This window comes from Lithobates pipiens, unplaced genomic scaffold (genome assembly GCF_037356315.1).
Source record: "Lithobates pipiens isolate NorthernLeopardFrog02 unplaced genomic scaffold, aLitPip1_a1.2 Scaffold_16, whole genome shotgun sequence".
Taxonomy (NCBI): Eukaryota; Metazoa; Chordata; class Amphibia; order Anura; family Ranidae; genus Lithobates; species Lithobates pipiens.
In genome coordinates, this window is record NW_027507748.1 from 263081913 (window position 1) to 263101136 (window position 19224).

Below are 19224 nucleotides of genomic sequence, written 5' to 3' on the forward strand. Positions count from 1 at the left end.
CGTGGCGTTCCCGCATCGCTCCAGTGTGAACCCAGCCTAATAAGCGATAGTTTTTCTGATCACTGTATTAGTGTCACAGGTGACGCTAGTTAGGCAGGTAGGTATTTAGGTTCGCCGCAGCTTTTTATAGCGCCAGGGACCCCCATATACTACCGCATAAAGCCCCCTGATTGCCCCCTAGTTAACCCTTTCACCATTGATCACCATATAACTGTTACAGGTGACGCTGGTTGGTTAGTTATTTTTTTTATAGTTTCAGGGCACCCGCCATTTATTACCTAGTCTCACTAGTGTACCCCTAAATTTAGGGGTGTCTACTTTCCAAAATGGGGTCATTTGGGGGGGGTTTGTGCCATCTTGGCATTTTATGGCCTTCAAAACTGTAACGCCCTTAGAAAGCCTGAAGGCGGTGCTTGGTTTTCGGGGCCCCGTTCGCGGCTAGGCTCCCAAAAAGTCCCACATATGTGGTATCCCTGTACTCAGGAGAAGTAGCAGAATTTATTTTGGGGTGTCATTTCACATATGCCCATGGCATGCGTGAGCAATATATCATTTAGTGACAACTTTGTGAAAAAAAAAAAAAAAAAGTTTGTAATTTTCCCGCAACTTGTGGCAAAATATAAAATATTCCATGGACTCAACATGCCTTTCAGCAAATAGCTTGGGGTGTCTACTTTCTAAAATGGGGTCATTTGTGGGGGTTTTGTGCCATCTTGGCATTTTATGGCCTTCAAAACTGTAATAGGTAGTGAGGAGTGAAGTCAAATATTTACGCCCTTAGAAAACCTGAAGGCGGTTCTTGGTTTTCGGGGCCCCGTACGCAGCTAGGCTCCCAAAAAGTCCCACATATGTGGTATCCCCGTACTCAGGAGAAGCAGCAGAATTTATTTTGGGGTGTCATTTCACATATGCCCATAGCATGTGTGAGCAATATATCATTTAGTGACAACTTTGTGAAAAAAAAATAAAAAAAAATTAAAGTTTGTAATTTTCCCGCAACTTGTGGCAAAATATAAAATATTCCATGGACTCAAAATGCCTCTCAGCAAATAGCTTGGGGTGTCTACTTTCTAAAATGGGGTCATTTGTGGGGGTTTTGTGCCATCTTGGCATTTTATGGCCTTCAAAACTGTAATAGGTAGTGAGAAGTGAAATCAAAAATTTACGCCCTTAGAAAGCCTGAAGGCGGTGCTTGGTTTTCGGGGCCCCGTACGCGGCTAGGCTCACAAAAAGTCCCACATATGTGGTATCCCCGTACTCAGGAGAAGCAGCAGAATTTATTTTGGGGTGTCATTTCACATATGCCCATAGCATGTGTGAGCAATATATCATTTAGTGACAACTTTGTGTAAAAAAAAAATAAAAAATATTTTTTTGTCATTATTCAATCGCTTGAGGCAAAAAAATTAAATATTCAATGGGCTCAACATGCCACTTATCAATTTCCTTAGGGTGTCTACTTTCCAAAATGGGGTCATTTGGGGGGGTTTTGTACTGCCCTGCCATTTTAGCACCTCAAGAAATGAGATAGGCAGTCGTAAACTAAAAGCTGCGTAAATTTCAGAAAACGTACCTTAGTTTGTAGATGTGACAACTTTTGCGCAAACCAATAAATATACAATTATTGACTTTTTTTTTTACCAAAGACATGTGGCTGAATACATTTTGGCCTAAATGTATGACTAAAATTGAGTTTATTGGATTTTTCTAATAACAAAAAGTAGAAAATATCATTTTTTTTCAAAATTTGCGGTCTTTTTACGTTTATATCGCAAAAAATAAAAATCGCAGAGGCAATCAAATACCATCAAAAGAAAGCTCTATTTGTGGGAAGAAAAGGACGCAAATTTTGTTTGGGTACAACATTGCATGACCGCGCAATTACCAGTTAAAGCAGCGCAGTGCCAAATTGTAAAAAGACCTCTGGTCATTTACCAGCAAAATGGTCCGGTCTGAAGGTGGTTAAGTGCACTTTTCATGCATTAAGCGAATAATGTTGAAAGCGTTTTCGAAACATTGGACCATTTTGGAAAACAGGATCCTCAGTATAGAGCCTCCTATTTGCTTCTTAACTCCACGCAGCCATTTTCAGGAGGCTCTCAAGTCCAAGGTTGTGCTGACTTGAAAAAAGCTGAATAGTTTACAGCCTAATTCAAATAGCTAATAATCACTGTTATGAGAAGGAGACACAAAACACTGGGCATAGCTATCTGTGAAGGTTCTTTTCTTTTCTTTTGAACAACTTAAAAACAACTGTTACCAGCGTAGGAATGAGGAAGCAATGAAATATATTTTATATATTAACCGTTTCCCAACTGGCGCATGCCGATGTACGTTGGCAGAATGGCACAGGCAGGCAAATGGGCGTACAGGTACGAACCTTTTAAATTTGACGCCGTCCCATTGCGTGCGTGCCACCGATGGCGCACGCCAGCCGGAACCTCCGTGAGCCAGGTCGCAGTTCCCGTGGACTCGATCGCTGCGGGGATACCCGCAATCGTCTTGTGGGGAGGAATAATGGGGAGATGCTAATGTAAGCAAGCATCTGCCCATTCTGCCCAGTGACAGTATCACTGATCTCTGCTCCCTGTGATCTGGAGCAGAGATCAGTGACATGTCGCATGTAGCCACACCCCCCACAGTTAGAAACACGCCACAGGACACACTTAACCGCTACACTGCGCCTAGTGGTTAACCCCTTCACTGCCAGTGTCCTTTACACAGGAATCGGTGCATTTGTATAGCACTGATTGCTGTATAAATGACAATGGTCCCAAAAATGTCCGATGTGTCTGCCATAATGTCGCAGTCACAATAAAAATTGCATATCACCGCCATTAATAATAAAAAAAAAATATTAATAAAAATGTCATAAAACTATCCCCTATTTTGTAAATTCTATAACTTTTGCGCAAACCAATCAATGAGCGATTTTTAATATGCAGAAGACTACGTATCAGCCTAAACTGAGGAAAAAAAATGTTTTTTTTATATATTTTTGGGGGATAGCAAAATGTAAAAAAGAATGCCTTTTTTTTTTCAAAATTGTCGCTATTTTTTGTTTATAGCACAAAAAATAAAAACCACAGGGGTGATCAAATACCACCAAAAGAAAGCTCTATTTGTGGGAAAAAAAGCACGTCAATTTTGTTTGGGAGCCAATTGTCAGTTAAAGGGACACAGTGCCGAATCGCAAAAAGTGCTCTGGTCAGGAAGGGGGTAAAATCTTCTGGGGCAGACATTTTGAAATTAGAAATGACATTGGCTGTGGGATAAAAATAGTTCAGAACTTGAAATAAACGTGTTAATATTCATAATGTATGTTTCTACATGGGTTAAAGAATAACATTTCAGAGTTGCTTCTATCCTTCAGGCATTGCAGGTGGCAAGGCAGCTTTTGTTACAGCAGGCAACAGGACTAAGTACTCCAAGCAGCACAGAATGCAAGCAGCCTTCAGTTCAGGTGGGAACCACTGGACAGCCTAATAGAAAGATAGTGATAAAGTCCTATGAATTCAAACAAACCACATCTTTTAATTTTTCTATCAGGTCCCAGTTTCAGTGGCTATGATGTCTCCGCAGATGTTAACCCAGCAACAAATGCAACAGATTTTGTCCCCTGCACAAATTCAGGCAGTTCTGCAGCAGCAGCAAGCACTTATGTTGCAGCAGGTGAGATTATTTTTATGTCTATTACTTACAAAGCAAATTAGAGAGATCTATGGAAGCCGATCTCTATACTTTTATGCTTTATTTTAATAATGGTGATCCACATGTAATATAACATATGCAATGACCAGTAACGTATAAAATGAAGCCACCCACGGTGCTTTTTAAAAGTATCCCTTAGACCAGGGGTCTCCAAACTATAGCCCTCCAGTTGTTCAGGAACTACAATTCCCATTGTGCCTAGTCATGTCTGTGAATGGCAGTGTTTTCCAATGCCTCATGGGACGTGTAGTTCCGCAACAGCTGGAGGGCCATAGTTTAGAGATCCCAGCCTTAGACTTTTCAACATTATGTAGTGTTAATTTTATGTTTTAGAATTTTATGTCACTGATATGCTCCAAATTGTTTATAAATAGAACTAAAAAATAATTGACATATTATTCCAAGTTATTTATAAACCAAATGCATAAATATTTGCCTAGTTTTCTGTGAAAGACCCTAAATAAATTCTGGCACAAATAAAGTACATCAAAACTCACATATGGATTCTAGCCGTGTGCAATTAAAGCAGTAATAAACCCAAAAGCAAAAATTTTGTGTATTGCAGTTTACCAATCCTTAGATGTAAAGGCATCATTTTTTTTCTTCATTTTTAAGCTCCCCCCCCCCCCCCCGTTTCACCTGGTATTCTGGCCAGTAACACACCTTTTATTATAATGCCTATGCTCTAAATGGAGGAGCAACATTGACACCTTTAGGCAGCAGCATTGTTAGTTTGGGGGGTGGTGTTATACTAGCAGAGTTAGACTTGACTAACAAATTGAAGCTTTAGGCCATCTTTACATCTGCAGAGTGAACAAACTTCTAATTCAAAAACACCTGGAGTTTTCAAAGACTCCATTTGAGTCCCATAAGGTTGTTTTAAAGAAGTTTCCAGTCATTGCACTCACATAAGGTGCACCAAAACTACAGCAAAGCCACTAAACTGCTCAGGTTAAAAAAAAAAGAGTTTTAGTTTACTATTGAGCATTATTGGGGCAATTTAAAACTTGTGAAACTGTAATGTAATTCATAATAAACTCTATGCAATGAAAATCCTGTTACATTTCTGCATTTACATCAGCCCATTTTTTTGTCATTTAGATTGAACCTGTAGCTAAGCCCTGACCACTTAATTTTTATGAAACAGTAAATGAGCTTTAAAGTTAAACTCCTTTTAGAATGAAAAAAGTACTTGCACCTACCTCCCTGCACAGCAATGGCTAGCTACTTGTGTTGTCTATGTGAATGGAAATAAGGTGAAATACCTTGTCCTGATGTCAGAATTGTACATGATGTTGTCAGAGAAGCTGCTGACCAAGAAAGGGGAATGACTTTCTGTAGACACTTTGGAGAAATTATTTCTCAAATTCACAACAGAGACACTGAAATTGAAGCTCATTACAGAAGATACCGTAAGCTGTTAACAAAACATACTACTACAACCATACTTTAAGATCTTTCTTGTAATATTTGAGGATTATTTACTTCATGGTGCCTTCAGCTGCACAGGTCAGTGAGGACTTGTTTGAAAGCTCATTTACTGCTCGTTAAGTTTCTGTACTACTTTTGGTGACTTTGGTGTGCGATTTCCATGGACATCTGGCAGCTACCCGCACAGAGGTCTCTGAAATCACCCCCGAAGTCGGGACTGACATGCAGGAATGAAGTTGTGCAAGTTCAGCTGCACTCACACAATTTCATTCCCGCTGTCAGTGTGAACCTGGGCTAAATTCCTGAATGTCAATATCCTGACAACAGGTTCACTTTAAGGCTACAGATCTTGTTATGCACTTTACTTGTAGCTTCATATACATGTGGCTTCTAAAAAATATCTTAATGTGAATGAGGCAACACTGTTAAAACGAACATGGTAATGTCAGCAAAACTGCTAATCATGTATTTTTTACAGTTCTTTGAGGCAACATCACAATTTAACATATTTTAAAGGGATGTTGGATTCTAATAATTGAAATGCTTAAAATATATGTATAGCTAAAACCTTTTTTATTTTTTGGATAGCGTGGGGAAGGGTTGAAACCCACCCCACCCCAGTTTGTGTTTTCTGTCTGTGTCTTGTTAGAGAGATTACTCTTCACTTCCTGTTTTGAAGATGCAACAGAAAGTGAGAGACATTTTTCACAACGCGAGAAGCACTCTGCCTTAGACAGCTGTCACTTGAATGGGTGTCCAATTTGTAAGATTTATCGGCACCTCTTCTGGTAAAAAAAATAAAATAAAAATACAGTTTTGGATTTCCCATCACTTTCTTTCTCTGTGACAATGGTCACTAGGAGTTCTACACTGTAACTAGGTTTATTGCAGCACTTTCATGCCTGCAATTTACAGATTTTTTTCATTTAGATATTTCAGTTTTTCACCAAATAACTGGTTGCATTGTAGTCTATCCTAATTTTTTACATATCTTTTTATTTTCGGGATGGAAATGCCTGTAATTGTGTAGAAGTTTTGGATACATATATTTGTATTTTTACAGGTTTTAGTTAGTTTAGTTGAGAAGGAAACAGTTAGAGATTAGAGAAAAATATATGTTCCAATTATCTTTCCCAACATGACATTTATAGAATTGGTCAACTGTAGATATGTAGCAAAAAATATAATTTAAAAAACCCTTTTAACTAATATATCAGATAAGTATGCTTTTTACATAATGTAGAGAAGTAGTAAAGCAAAAAAATATTTATTAGTGTAGCACCAAGAATGAATCAGGTCTGTGCAGTGGTCCTGTATGTGTAGATAGATCTGCAGTAGTAAAAAAAAAAAAGAATGAGGCATGAATAATAAATTACATGGGCCTAATAGCTGATGTAAATGCAAGCAAGTTAAATGTAGAATGTCAGTATGTGTTCATTTACACTTGGGATTATGGGGAGCTGGGTATTTTTTAATTCTGTATTAGTTTATTTGCTTAATTGTTTTTTTTTCTGTTCATTTGAGTCTCGATCAGGTCCTGTATAAAAGTGAAGTTGTGGAACAGAGCTCATCCTGGTCTAGTTCCCTCAATACAAATTTTCCTTACTTTGTTTTTTACCAGTAGACAACCCAGTCATTTTAGTCTTAGTAATCAACGTGCTTCCATCTTTTTTTCAAAGCTTCAGGAATATTACAAGAAGCAACAAGAACAGCTACACCTCCAGTTACTCTCGCAGCAGTCAGGAAAACATCAGGTCAAAGAGGTTAGTGATTTTGTAAGACTATTACTTTTCAAAACGCCTTTTTGACATCTATATAAATGATATTAAAGCCGAATTGAAGTCACAAATAGATAGTCAGCCATTGTTCTCACAACCTGTATTATTTTCCTGCTACAGCAGTTGTGCATAGAATGTAACTATGACTGTGCAGTCCAGTAAGCAATAGAGTTGAGCTGGCCATACAGCACATGGTTCAGTTTTTTTTTTGTTCAGCCAGCAGGCCGAATGAAAAAAACTGTACCTATTCCCCCATTGACACATTCAAGATGGATGGGAGAATGCTTCCACGCTGTGCTATTGTTTTCTGACAGCAGGGAGAATGATTAGAAAATATACAAAACATCTTTGAGCACAAGTTAAGTTCTATACCGTATGTTCCTTATACTACTAGACTGAAAATAAATCTTTATTTTATAGGAAATGAGAATTATAGCAATGCAAAAAATAATTCTGATTATATTTTGAATGCAAAGATTTTAACACACTGTTCCAGGTTCCCACCTGTTTCTGCTCAGCTTGTTTGACCATGCCCTTTGGATACTGATTCTGAAAGGGAGGAACTGGTTCATTGTAATCAGTTGGTGTACTCTCTGTGTTCTGATGAGAAAGTTTTTAGTGTCTACACTATTTTGGAAATACCAAACCTTTAGGAAGTAACCAACCAAAAAATGTGGATGCCTAAAATCTAACGTTTCTTAATTTTTTTTAGTATATATATTTTTGAGCCTGAGCTTTTAAATCTTTAGTTTTGTAATTCTCTGCATGATACACTATTTATAACCACTACCCTAGTAATTTTCTCCCCTTACTGCCACCCTGCATAAGTGCACAGACAACACAGCTGTGCTTATTATCTCTGTCATTATGTCACTACAAGTATCATCATATCACGCAGCAGTTTTCCTATGCAAAGCATACATTGCTGCTGCCAGGGAATTTGGCCAACATCCACCTTGTGGGGCCATAGGCATACCCAGCTAAAGAAGCAACAATTTAAAGAAAAGAAAGTCCACATGATCACATCAAAGTATCAGAGGGTTTATTGGAAATGAAACAGCATGCATAAGCAGTTATCACAGAACACAGATGATTTCTGTGTACTTTGCTATGTTAGGATGAAGTTCAGGAGACCTACAATTCCTCCATAATACAATTTTTAGTGATATGCATGGCATGCTGAATTTTTATATATTATGGATGGGGTGGGGGCATGGTGATCATAGCCCTATTTTTTAGATTGGTGTCTCATATGAACACTGCTCTTTGACTAAGGGGAAATTTTTGAAAGGGATGCTACTAATGCTAGCATTGCTTGAGGTGCATCGACACTTCCGTGTAGCGTTGGAGCTAGCTTTGTCTTCACACATTATTATTAGCCCTTCACTCTGAGCTGAAAACAAGCTTCAGTACTATCAGGAAGTGCTGAAGTAGACCTGGCATTCAAGCAAAGCAGGAGATACTAAAAGCTGCTGCACATTTGGGTGACTGCCCTTCTTACCCGTCAGCAGCTTTTCGTTTTCCTGACGATGACAGAATGTCTTTAAAGCTGGTAATGCTCTACAAAGCTACGTCCCCTGCTTGCTAAACTCAGCAGTCCCCAAATAACATTCCTTGGTATGCAAATGTCCACTAGAGGCAGCATTTACAAACTGTAGTATTAAATACAGTATTCAAATGAAAAGAGAACAGAGCACCACATGATTTTCAATCACCAGATAAAGTTTTCTGGTCAAATAGCTCTAATGAAATTCTCACTCTTTTAGAGTTTCTAAAGGCCCTTAAAATGCATTGTTATTTCCGTAGAACTCTGCGACCAGTGAACTTTAACCTGGATGGTGAAAAACCTTGTGGCACCTCTTTCCATTCAAAGACTTACTCCAAATACCCAGCCTGTATCCAATAAAAACTCCTATACCCACCTATGACAGAGTGCATCGCTCTGCCATCTTGTCACTATCAAGTAATTAAAATATGTCAAACAAGTAATAATCTAAAGGTAACCTTCAGGTTATGTTGCAATAATAACTCAAAAGATCTTTTGAAAGTACTGTACAGTTAACTTTAAAAAATAAGTACGGTACATGACTTTGACAAGCTCCTAGTACTTCATTTTATATTGCATAAATATCTGCATTCTTTTGCTTTTTATTTATGTACTTTTTTTTTATACAGCCAACGCTGGGGAATAAACAGTTGGCATTCCAGCAACAGATTCTTCAGATGCAGCAACTTCAGCAGCAGCACTTGATAAACTTACAAAGACAGAGTCTAGTTGGGTTACAGCCTGGCCAAGGGCCTGTAACCATACCTGGCCTCCCCCAAGGTGAGTAGCTGATGATTACTTGTTTTTAAGTAAATAAAGTAGTAACAGAAAATGTACATGTATCCATTCATCCCATAATGCTTTGCAAAGTTTCAGTGTAAGATAATCCTTTCTATTTTTTACAGTTACAGAAGTTTGCTTTTGCTTACAACTTAAGAAGAATCTTACAGTATTTTACTGTTGAATACACTTGCTTAACACTTAATGCATTCAGTAATTGAAGATCAAACTGAATAATTTTGGAAACAGTTACAGATCATTGAATTTGCCAGATTAGTAAATTATGACTTTTGCCTTTGCTGTAGAAATTTACATTTCTTCAGCAACAGGGTACAGGTTGGCCAGATTGTTTGGTACCAGCAGTTTTTAGTTTGCAATTTTTATAGATCATTTGTGAATTGGAAACAATAAATTAAATGCTCTGACATTGGTAATGTGTGGTCATACTTAGTGATTCCATTTGTTAATAATCCAGTATTGTATATTACTTTACTGTTTAACATAACTATTACACATTTGAAAGCAACGCCTGGCTGCTAATGCTGCTATTCTTAGTGCTTCTTCTGAACAAGAGTATTGCTACATCTTACTTGCAGAAAGTAAACACCTAGCTCTGACGCTGCTTGTTACACAAAGATGGATCCTGGAATCCCAATTGGAAAAAAATTATAGCTGAGCCTGTTTGACATGCATTGTGTTCATTTACATTAGAGTAGTATCTCCTCTACTCTATAAGCCATTACCCAACATTACAAATTAAAGATATAAAAGATAAAAATAACCGTACTTGAAAGTTTGAATGCCTTAGTTAATCCTGCTTAGTAAATATGACAAAGCTATTTTCACTATAATCCATTAATGTTCCAGCAAAGTACTGTTTTTTTTCTTCCTTGATTAGGTATGCAGAATCAACATAGCTTTGTCTTGTTTACAAAGCTAAGTGAATATTCACTTGGCAAATCGGCTGCAGCATTCATTAGTATATACTGGCTGATCAAAAAAAAATATCCAGCTATGGCCAGTATTTGATCCATCAGTGGTTATTTTTACATGAGTGTAGTCCTCTGCCTTCTAAATAAAGATTATATTAATGTTTAGAATGTCAGCATTGGGAATGGCAGAGATGGGTATCGAAGCTGATTCCTGAGTAGTGAACAGCCCATGTGATCCGATTCTGGAGCAAACCAATAAAAGGGTCCTGAACGACTCTGATCCGAATCCGAAACAATCTGTATGACTGAAATCACATCACACTGACATTGCATGTGATTTGCACTGCGGTGCGATTCACAAATGCGAGGTCGCACAATGCACCTATGTGAGGCTGAGGGCAGTCTGAGGACAGGAAGAGGAGTTTACTGACCTGGAAAAAGCATCCATTGGGGATGGGGTGGGGATCCAGTTACATAGTTAGGTTGAAAAAAAGACACAAGTCCATCTAGTTAAACTAAAAATACTAAAAAATACAATCCCATATACACAATCCTTGACCCACTATTGATCCAGGGGAAAGCGAAAATACCCCAGCAAAGCATGCTCCAATTTGCTACAGCAGGGGAAAAAATTCCTTCCCGATCCCCCTAGCGGCAATCAGAATTTTTCCTGGATCAACTTTACCCATAAATATTAGTACCCAGTTATATTATGTACATTTAGGAAAGAATCCAGGCCTTTTTTAACCACTACAATACCGGGCACTTTCGCCCCCTTCCTTCCCAGCCCAATTTTCAGCTTTCATCGCTCTAGCGCTTTCAGTGACAATTGCGCGGTCATGCTACACTGTACCCAAATTAAATTTTTATCATTTTGTTCGAACAAATAGAGCTTTATTTTGGTGGTATTTATTCACGACTCTGTTTTTTCTTTTTTGCGATATAAGCGCAAAAAAGCGGAAATTTGGAAAAAAACAATATTTTCTTTTTTCTATTTTAAAAGAAATCCAATAAAATCTAATTTTTCATGTTTTTGGTAAAAAAAATTCCGTTAAGTGTATAATAATTGGTTTGTGTGATCACGGACATATGTACGCAAATGATCATGTACATATGTGTGCAGGTGATCACGTACATATGTGTGCACATAATCATTGGGACATGTGATTTTAGTTGGACATATGTGGGGGGCATGTTTTTGTTATTAGGGACATGTGTTTTTATTATTTGGGGACATGTATGTTTTGGGGACATGTGTGTTATGGGGACATATGTGGGGACTGTGTTTACACTGTGTGGCGTGTTGTGTGTTTACACTAGACTGATGATCAGTGAGTAAAAAGCTGTAAAAACAGCTCATACTCACTGATCATCAGCCGGCTGCAGCGATCTGCTCTCCTCTCCTCAGCGATGACTTCTGAGTGAGGAGAGGAGGAGCCGATTGCCTAGCAACCGGCTGTTTGTTTACATCACATGACGGCCATGATTGGACACGGCCGTCATGTGATCAGGAGGGCCAATCACAGAGCCCTCCTGCCGATCTGAGATGTGCCGTGTCCGGGTGACACGAGCACATCGGGATTGCGCCGCTGCGCGGGCACGTGCGCGCTCGATCCCGCTCCTTCTGAAGGACGTTCCTGAACGTCCTATCAGAAGGAGACGGCTCCGACCCGGCCGTATATATGCATTGGCCGAGTGGTAAGTGGTTAAAGCAGTCTACAGAGCTTGCCAGAACCACCTCTGGAGGGAGTCTATTCCACATTTTCACAGCTCTTACTGTGAAGAAACCTTTCCGTATTTGGAGATGAAATCTTTTTTCCCTCCGGACATAAAGCTTGCCCCCTTGTCCTCTGTGATGACCTTAAAGTGAATAACCCAACATCAAGTTCACTATATGGACCACATATGTATTTGTACACATTGATCATACCCCCCTTAATCTCCTCTTCTCAAGAGGGAATAGATTCAGTTTCTCTAAACTTTCCTCATAGCTGAGCTCCTCCATGCCTCTTATCAGTTTGGTTGCCCTTCTCTGCACTTTCTCCAGTTCCCCGATATCCTTTTTGAGAACTGGTGTCCAAAACTGAACTGCCTATTCTACATGAGGTCTTACTAATTATTTGTACAGGGGCAAAATGATCTCTCTCTCTCTCTCTATCTCTCTCTCGAGTCCATATCTCTCGTAATACAAGAAGGGACTTTGCTCGCTTTGGAAACCGCAGCTTGGCATTGCATGCTATTATTGAACTTATGATCCAGAAAAAAAAACAGATCCTTCTCCACTATGGATTTCCCCACTTGTACTCCCCCTAGTATGTATGATACATGCATAGTTTTAGCCCCTAAGTGCATAACTTTACATTTATCAACATTAAACCTCATTTGCCACTTAGTTGCCCAATTAGTGCACTGAGGTTGGCTTGTAAATTGGAGAAATACTGTAAGGATGTTATTCCACTGCATAGCTTGGTTTTATCTGAAAAGACAGAAATGTTACTTTTAATCCCAAACCCTATATCATTTATATAGGTATTAAAAAGCAAGGGTCCCAGCACTGAACATTGGGATACTCCACTGATAAGCTTAGACCATTCAGAGTAAGAGTCATTAACCACTACTCGCTGAATTCTGTCTTTTAGCCAGTTTTCTATCAATTTACAAATAATTTTTCCAAGCCTGTAGACTTTACCTTACACATGAGCCATGTGTGGGGAACAGTTTCAAGAGCTTTTGCAAAATCCAGGTATACCACATCCACAGCCACCCCTCTGTCCAAGGTTTTATTTACCACCTTATAAAAAGATATCGGGTTTGTTTGACAATGTCTGTCTTGCATGAATCCATGCTGTCCGTTCCTTAAAATATTTTTTTACAGTAAGAACTCATCTATGTCATCCATTAAGCTCTCCAGTATCTTCCCGACTATAGAAGTTAAACTAACAGGTCTATAGTTACTTGGTAAAGACTTTGATCTCTTTTTAAATATGGGCACCACACTGGCCCTGCGCCAATCCAGTGGTACCATTGCAGTCATTAACGAGTCCTTAAATATTTGAAACAACGGCCTTGAAATGAGCTAAATTATTTTAGGATCCGTGGGTGGGTGCCATCTAGTCCAGGTGCTTTATCCACCTTTACCCTGTCAAAATATTTTTGGACCATTTCACTTTTGAGCCATTGTGGATCATTTGGGGCTGTGTTACTACCACCCCCCATTATGAAAATGAGCTCCCCCATGCTCCTTTGTATACACAGAGCTGAAAAAACTATTTACCACTTACGGACTACCTGCCATTGTTATACGTCGGCTGTTTGAAGAGGGTTATCGTTGTTATGGCAGCAGCTAGCTGCCATAACCCCAGAATCCTCCTCTTCAGCGGGTGGCCCGCTTTCACATAAAAGAGATCTCTGCAGCGTATTTGCCAAGAGATCACTTTTATCGGTGGCTGGAGAGGGGCCCCCCACCCTCCCGCCGCTCTCTGGTGCTTACGGGAGTCACCAACAGTGGTGGAGGCAATCACGTCCTTCTCCCTGTTAGGTGTGGAGATGAGTGAGGGGAAGATGGCCCCCACCCGTCTCTATACAATTGCATGCAGGGCGGAAGCGATGTCAAAACGTCACTTCCGTCTAATAGCTCTTAAAGCAACATATATATATATATTTGCATTTTTGTGTAAATATGAGATCTGAGTTCCTCTTGTCCCCAGATCTCATATTTAAGAGGTCCTGTCATGCATTTTTCTATTACAACGAATGTTTACATTCCTTGTAATAGGAATAAAAGTGATACTTTTTAAAAAAAAGAACAGTGTAAAGATTAAAAATAAGTGGTAAAATAAATAAGGAAAAAAATTAAATAAATTTTAAGCGCACTTCGTCCCGCCTAGCTCGCATGCAGAAGCAAACGCATATGTGAGTAGTGGCCGCATATGAAAACGGTGTTCAAACCAAACATATGAGGTATCGCCATGATCTGTAGAGCAAGGGCAATAATTCTAACCCTAGAGCTCCTCTATAACTCAAAACATGCGACCTGTAGAATTTTTTAAATGTCACATATGGAGATTTTTAAGGGTAAAATGGTAACCATTTCACAAGCGGGCGCAACTTTAAAGCATGGCATGTATCAATTTACTAAGCGTAACATCATCTTTCACAATGTATAAAACAATTGGGCTAACTTTACTACTGTCTTATTTTTGTATTCAAAAAAGTGTATATTTTCCAAAAAAAGTGCGCTTGTAAGACCGCTGCGCAAATATGGTGTGACAAAAAGTATTGCAACGACCTCCATTTTATTCTCTAGAGTGTTAGAAAAAAAAAATATATAATGTTTGGGAGTTCTAAGTAATTTTCTAACAATAAAAAAAATTATTTAAACTTGTAAACAACAAGACTGAAAAATAGGCCTGATCTTAAAGTGGTTAATTTGCTTTATCTTTGTCCCCAGTCGCCCACAGATTATTTTGTAAAGGGCCTACATGCTCAGACCTGACCTTTTTACTATTAATATATTTGTAGAATGTTTTGGGGTTTGTCCTATCTTTTGCAATCTGTCTGTCACTTTTGAATTTTTGCGTCCTTGATTTCCTTTTTACATATTCTGTTATATTTTTTGTAATATTTAAACGATTATAGCAGTCCTTCATTTTTATATTTTTTAAAAGCTTTTTTTTATTATTTATAGCCATTTTAACTTTGGCCGTGAGCCACATAGGTTTTATTTTTAGCCTTTTAAACATATTGCCCGTGGCAATATGCTTTGCAGTGGGTTTACATACAGTCACTTTAAAGAATTCCCATTTCTGTTCTGTGTCCATTGATGCCAATATTCCCTCCCAGTCTTAGTCATGGAGAGCAGCCCTCATCCTTGGAAAATTTGCTCTCTTATAAAGTTAAGTGTTTTTATCTTTCCCATATGTGTTTATTGCTTACAGCTAACATTAATTAAATCATGTTATGGTCACTGCTATGCAGATGTTCTTTTATATGAATATTGGTAATAAACTCTGCATAGTTTGAGATTACCAGGTCCAGCAGAGCGACATTTCTAGATGTGCTCAACACTGCTTCAGTGTCCACTAAGCACAGGCAAGCAGATTGAGGTGGGCAGGAACCCAGGTGGGTGGGAAATGATGTCGCGAACAGCCAGCCATGCTACCTCAGGTGTAGCCAGCTGCAGCCACCGGCTGGTTTTGTTGATGTGTGGGAGGGAGATGTCTCAGGCTTCCCTCACATTGTAAATGCAGCTGTGTTACATATCTGGCACGTATTCAATATCAGGCACGTGTGTCAGGGGTAGCCGATCCCTTGTGTAGCACATACAAAAAAAAAGAAAGGGATACTTGCTAGGTATCCCTAGGTCAAACTTTGTAGGCATGCAAAACAATAGCAAAGTGTAGAAAAATAGCAATGTTTATTGAAAAAATATAATAGAGGAATAGAGCATTCAAAGGTTAAAAATAATGTATAATGATACAGAGTATACAGTAAGCCCTTGTGCATCAACGCTTTTCACCGTTTGGCTTCTTCAGGACACAATTATTTTTCTACACTTTGCTATTGTTTCGTATGCCTACAAAGTCCGACCTAGGGATACCTAGCAAGTATCCCTTTCTTCCCTCTAACTTACGGATGTGGCTATGTGAGTGCTTTCTTTCTTATTGTACACATACAAAAAAGAGTACAGGCTGCTCTCTTAGAAAACTGAATGTTAACTTTGCCTAGAAAAATAAGTTAAAGCTGTGTTCACTTTGAATTCCCAATCATGTGGCAGGGAAATTAAAACTGGGTTTTTGCTTGCACTTGATTAGATGGTTGAAATGAAAGCAGCTTTACATACAACGCACATCTTGAAAAAGTGAACATAGGTTTAACATGATGAGCATGCTTTATTTCTTTTGAAACTCCATTAAGTGATTTTAAACTTTTTTTCCAGCTGTTTCTCCATCAGATTTTCAACAGCTTCTGAAAGAGATGAGTAATAGTCAAGAGGATTCTAACAAACAGGACAACATTGAACTGAGCTCTACAATTTCTACCTCATATCCATCTGCCAAGGTGTCACCGCCAATAGTTCACATGTCTTTACCAAATGGGCAAAGTGCTCTGCAAAACACACGGCGGGACAGGTGAATATGAACTTTTAGATTGTTGAAGAAATGCAAGCTTTTCTTCTTATTGCCAGATCTCCTGGGTTTACTGATAGCAATTGTAAATATAAGGTCTCTTATTGGGAACCAACGATCTATAAGTTCTGGACTACTGTTAGTTTTCTGCAAAATAACATTTAAATGAAAAGAATTGTGTTTTGAAGGTAAATTTGAAAGTTTGAGCTTTCTAAATTATGGAAATACTTATTTGTAAAGCTCCGGATCTGGAAAATGTGGAATAATTAATCCTATACATGTACACGGTAGTAAATGATTGCAGCTTAACTATAGTTTAATTTCTGAATGTTGTAAATATTTTGTAAAGAAGAAAAACATATTTTCCAATTTTCTAGTCAAGGTTTTTTTCAGCAAGGTATACTTACTGTACGATCTCCTAGGAATTAGCAGTACTTTGACTTTTTTTTTCTGACAAAATCTGTGGTGAACTTGCATGGCTGATATCATAGCATGGTGTGCTGTGGTTTTATATATATATTATATATATATATATATATATATATATATATATATATATATATATATATATATATATTAACCAAATAGCAAAATAAATTGCAGTAACCTAAAAGAAAAATAAATTGCTAATCTGGCACTCATGAAAATTTTATTCAGTTGACATATATGTTAGCTGATACTATAACATATAACATTAAAAAAAAAAATATATAGGTCTTGCATGCTTTAAACGATCAAACAATGTATTAAAAGCCAAAAAAGCAAAAGCAGTGCTCTTCAGTAAAAGGAACCACTTGTTTCCAAATAGTCCAAACTTAAATACACCCTAAAAGGTGAGTCCAAAATTAAGCTTTATCCACTCAGTGTTTCCTTAGGATATGTCAGGTGTATAGATATACAGATCCTTCACCACACCTCGTGATACCACTCCCCTCAAAATTTGCACTCACCAAATCTATCAGATATATACGCCTTTTAATCGTGCCTAGGCTTGACTACACGTCTTGTCTATCTGCCAGCTGGTTCGAACTCTACCTGGGAATCACCGCGGACAACAATCCTAGGATCGGTGAGAGAGTGTCGTGCAGTCTGAGCAGTCATCATTATGTATTAACTAATGCTCATTTTAATTGTATTTTAGTAAGTGCAAAATTGTAAGGTTTATATGGTAATAAAATGCCTAATAGGATTACGCTATGAAGTCTGCTACCCTTTGTCATGAGATACTGAGACTGGTGGACGATTCTAATCTGGAGTGACTCAATGAGGTGAAAGGCAAGATTATTGTGTGTATATATATATATATATATATATATATATATATATATATATATATATATATATATATATATATATATATATATACACAAAAGTGAATACACCCCTCACATTTTTGTAAATATTTTATTACATCATTTCATGTGACAACACTGAATAAATGAAAACATTTGCTACAATGTAAAGTAGTGAGTGTACAGCTTGTATAACAGTGTCAATTTTGCTGTCCCCTCAAAATAACTCAACACACAGCCATTAATGTCTAAACTGCTGGCAACAAAAGTGAGTACACCCCTAAGTGAAAATGTCCAAATTGGACTCAATTAGACATTTCCCCTCCCCGTTGTCATGTGACTCGTTAGTGTTACAAGGTCTCAGGTGTGAATGGGGAGCAGGTGTGGTAGATTTGGTGTTATCACTCTCACCCTCTCATACTGGTCACTGGGAGTTCATCATGGCACCTCATGGCAAAGAACTCTCTGAGGATCTAAAATAATGAATTATTGCTCTACATAAAGATGGCCGGGCTATAAGAAAATTGTTAAGACCCTGAAACTGAGCTGCAGCACAGTGGCCAAGACCATACAGTGGTTTAACAGGACAGGTTCTACTCATGATCCTTGTACCATTTTTCTTAAGAGGCGATTCTCTGTCTTGTAAAGGTGATCCAAATGGCTATACACCCGCTTGATCACTTCTACAAGCAGTTGAAGGGGGTTCCCTTCCTCCCTCTTGCCAATGCCTTTCCCGTGCTCTGCCTTCCCAAGGAGGAGCCAGGGACCTGCCCTGACAAGGGATCCCTGGGACTAAGCTCTGGGGGCAGAGTGAAACACGTTGGGGGTGTGGTCTAGTCCAGGCTGAGGTTGCTACTCCATTCATTGCAGCTGGACACCATAGATGTGTCACCCTTCCCTTCTTGAACCTATCACAAAGGATGATCATCATCGCTTGTAATAGCAATAAAGTTGATTAAAAAATGAAATGGACAGTGTAAAATAATAAATAAATTGAACAAAATGTAAAAAAGTTTAAGCACCCCCAAACCCCCCAGTGTTAGCGTGCAAAGGCGAACAGACACGTAGGTCCTGCATGCATATGCAAAGAGTGATTGCACCACACATGAGCCATCACCACGTATGCCAGAGCAAGAAAAAGAAGTCTTGGGTCAGAACACTTGTGTAACTAACCTGATAACTCGGCTAAGGCTTTTAAAGTGTTGCCTATGGAGAAAGTAATGTATCGCAGTTTGTCGCCATTCCACGGTCATGCACAATTTTAATGCGTGTGTTTGTGTTCACTAAAACTCATTAAGTGTATTTTTTCCAAAAAATTTGTGTTTGAAAAACCGCTGTGTAAAATACTGTGTGATGTATGAAAGGAATTTCAGAATTGGTCCACTTTTGAAGTGGTTAAAGAGTAACTCCACTTTTGTGGGAAAAAAATTGCAAAAAAAATAAATAGTATAGCAAATACCCAGGTAATATTGTAATTGAATATTATTAAAGACCACCTTTCCATTGTACTCTGCAGCTATGTAATTTTCTGTAAAATACAATGGCAACCTGGAGGCATTCTGTACACAGATGGTTTATAGAACACTTCAACCTGTCCCCCACCCCTCCCCCCCCTAATGCCATTTC

At 38.4% G+C, this 19224-nt stretch overlaps 1 protein-coding gene across 3 annotated transcripts in view; it reads left to right on the top strand.

The window, feature by feature from the left end:
* The window catches only part of FOXP4 (forkhead box P4), a 123566-nt gene that overhangs the window by 66438 nt on the left and 37904 nt on the right, over window positions 1–19224 (top strand). For all 3 annotated transcript variants that reach the window (XM_077481361.1, XM_077481362.1, XM_077481363.1), the window contains exons 3-7: window positions 3374–3463; window positions 3550–3672; window positions 6822–6905; window positions 9096–9246; window positions 16117–16309. In XM_077481361.1, coding sequence (XP_077337487.1) covers window positions 3374–3463; window positions 3550–3672; window positions 6822–6905; window positions 9096–9246; window positions 16117–16309 — 641 coding nt within the window. The remainder of the gene's footprint in view (window positions 1–3373; window positions 3464–3549; window positions 3673–6821; window positions 6906–9095; window positions 9247–16116; window positions 16310–19224) is intronic.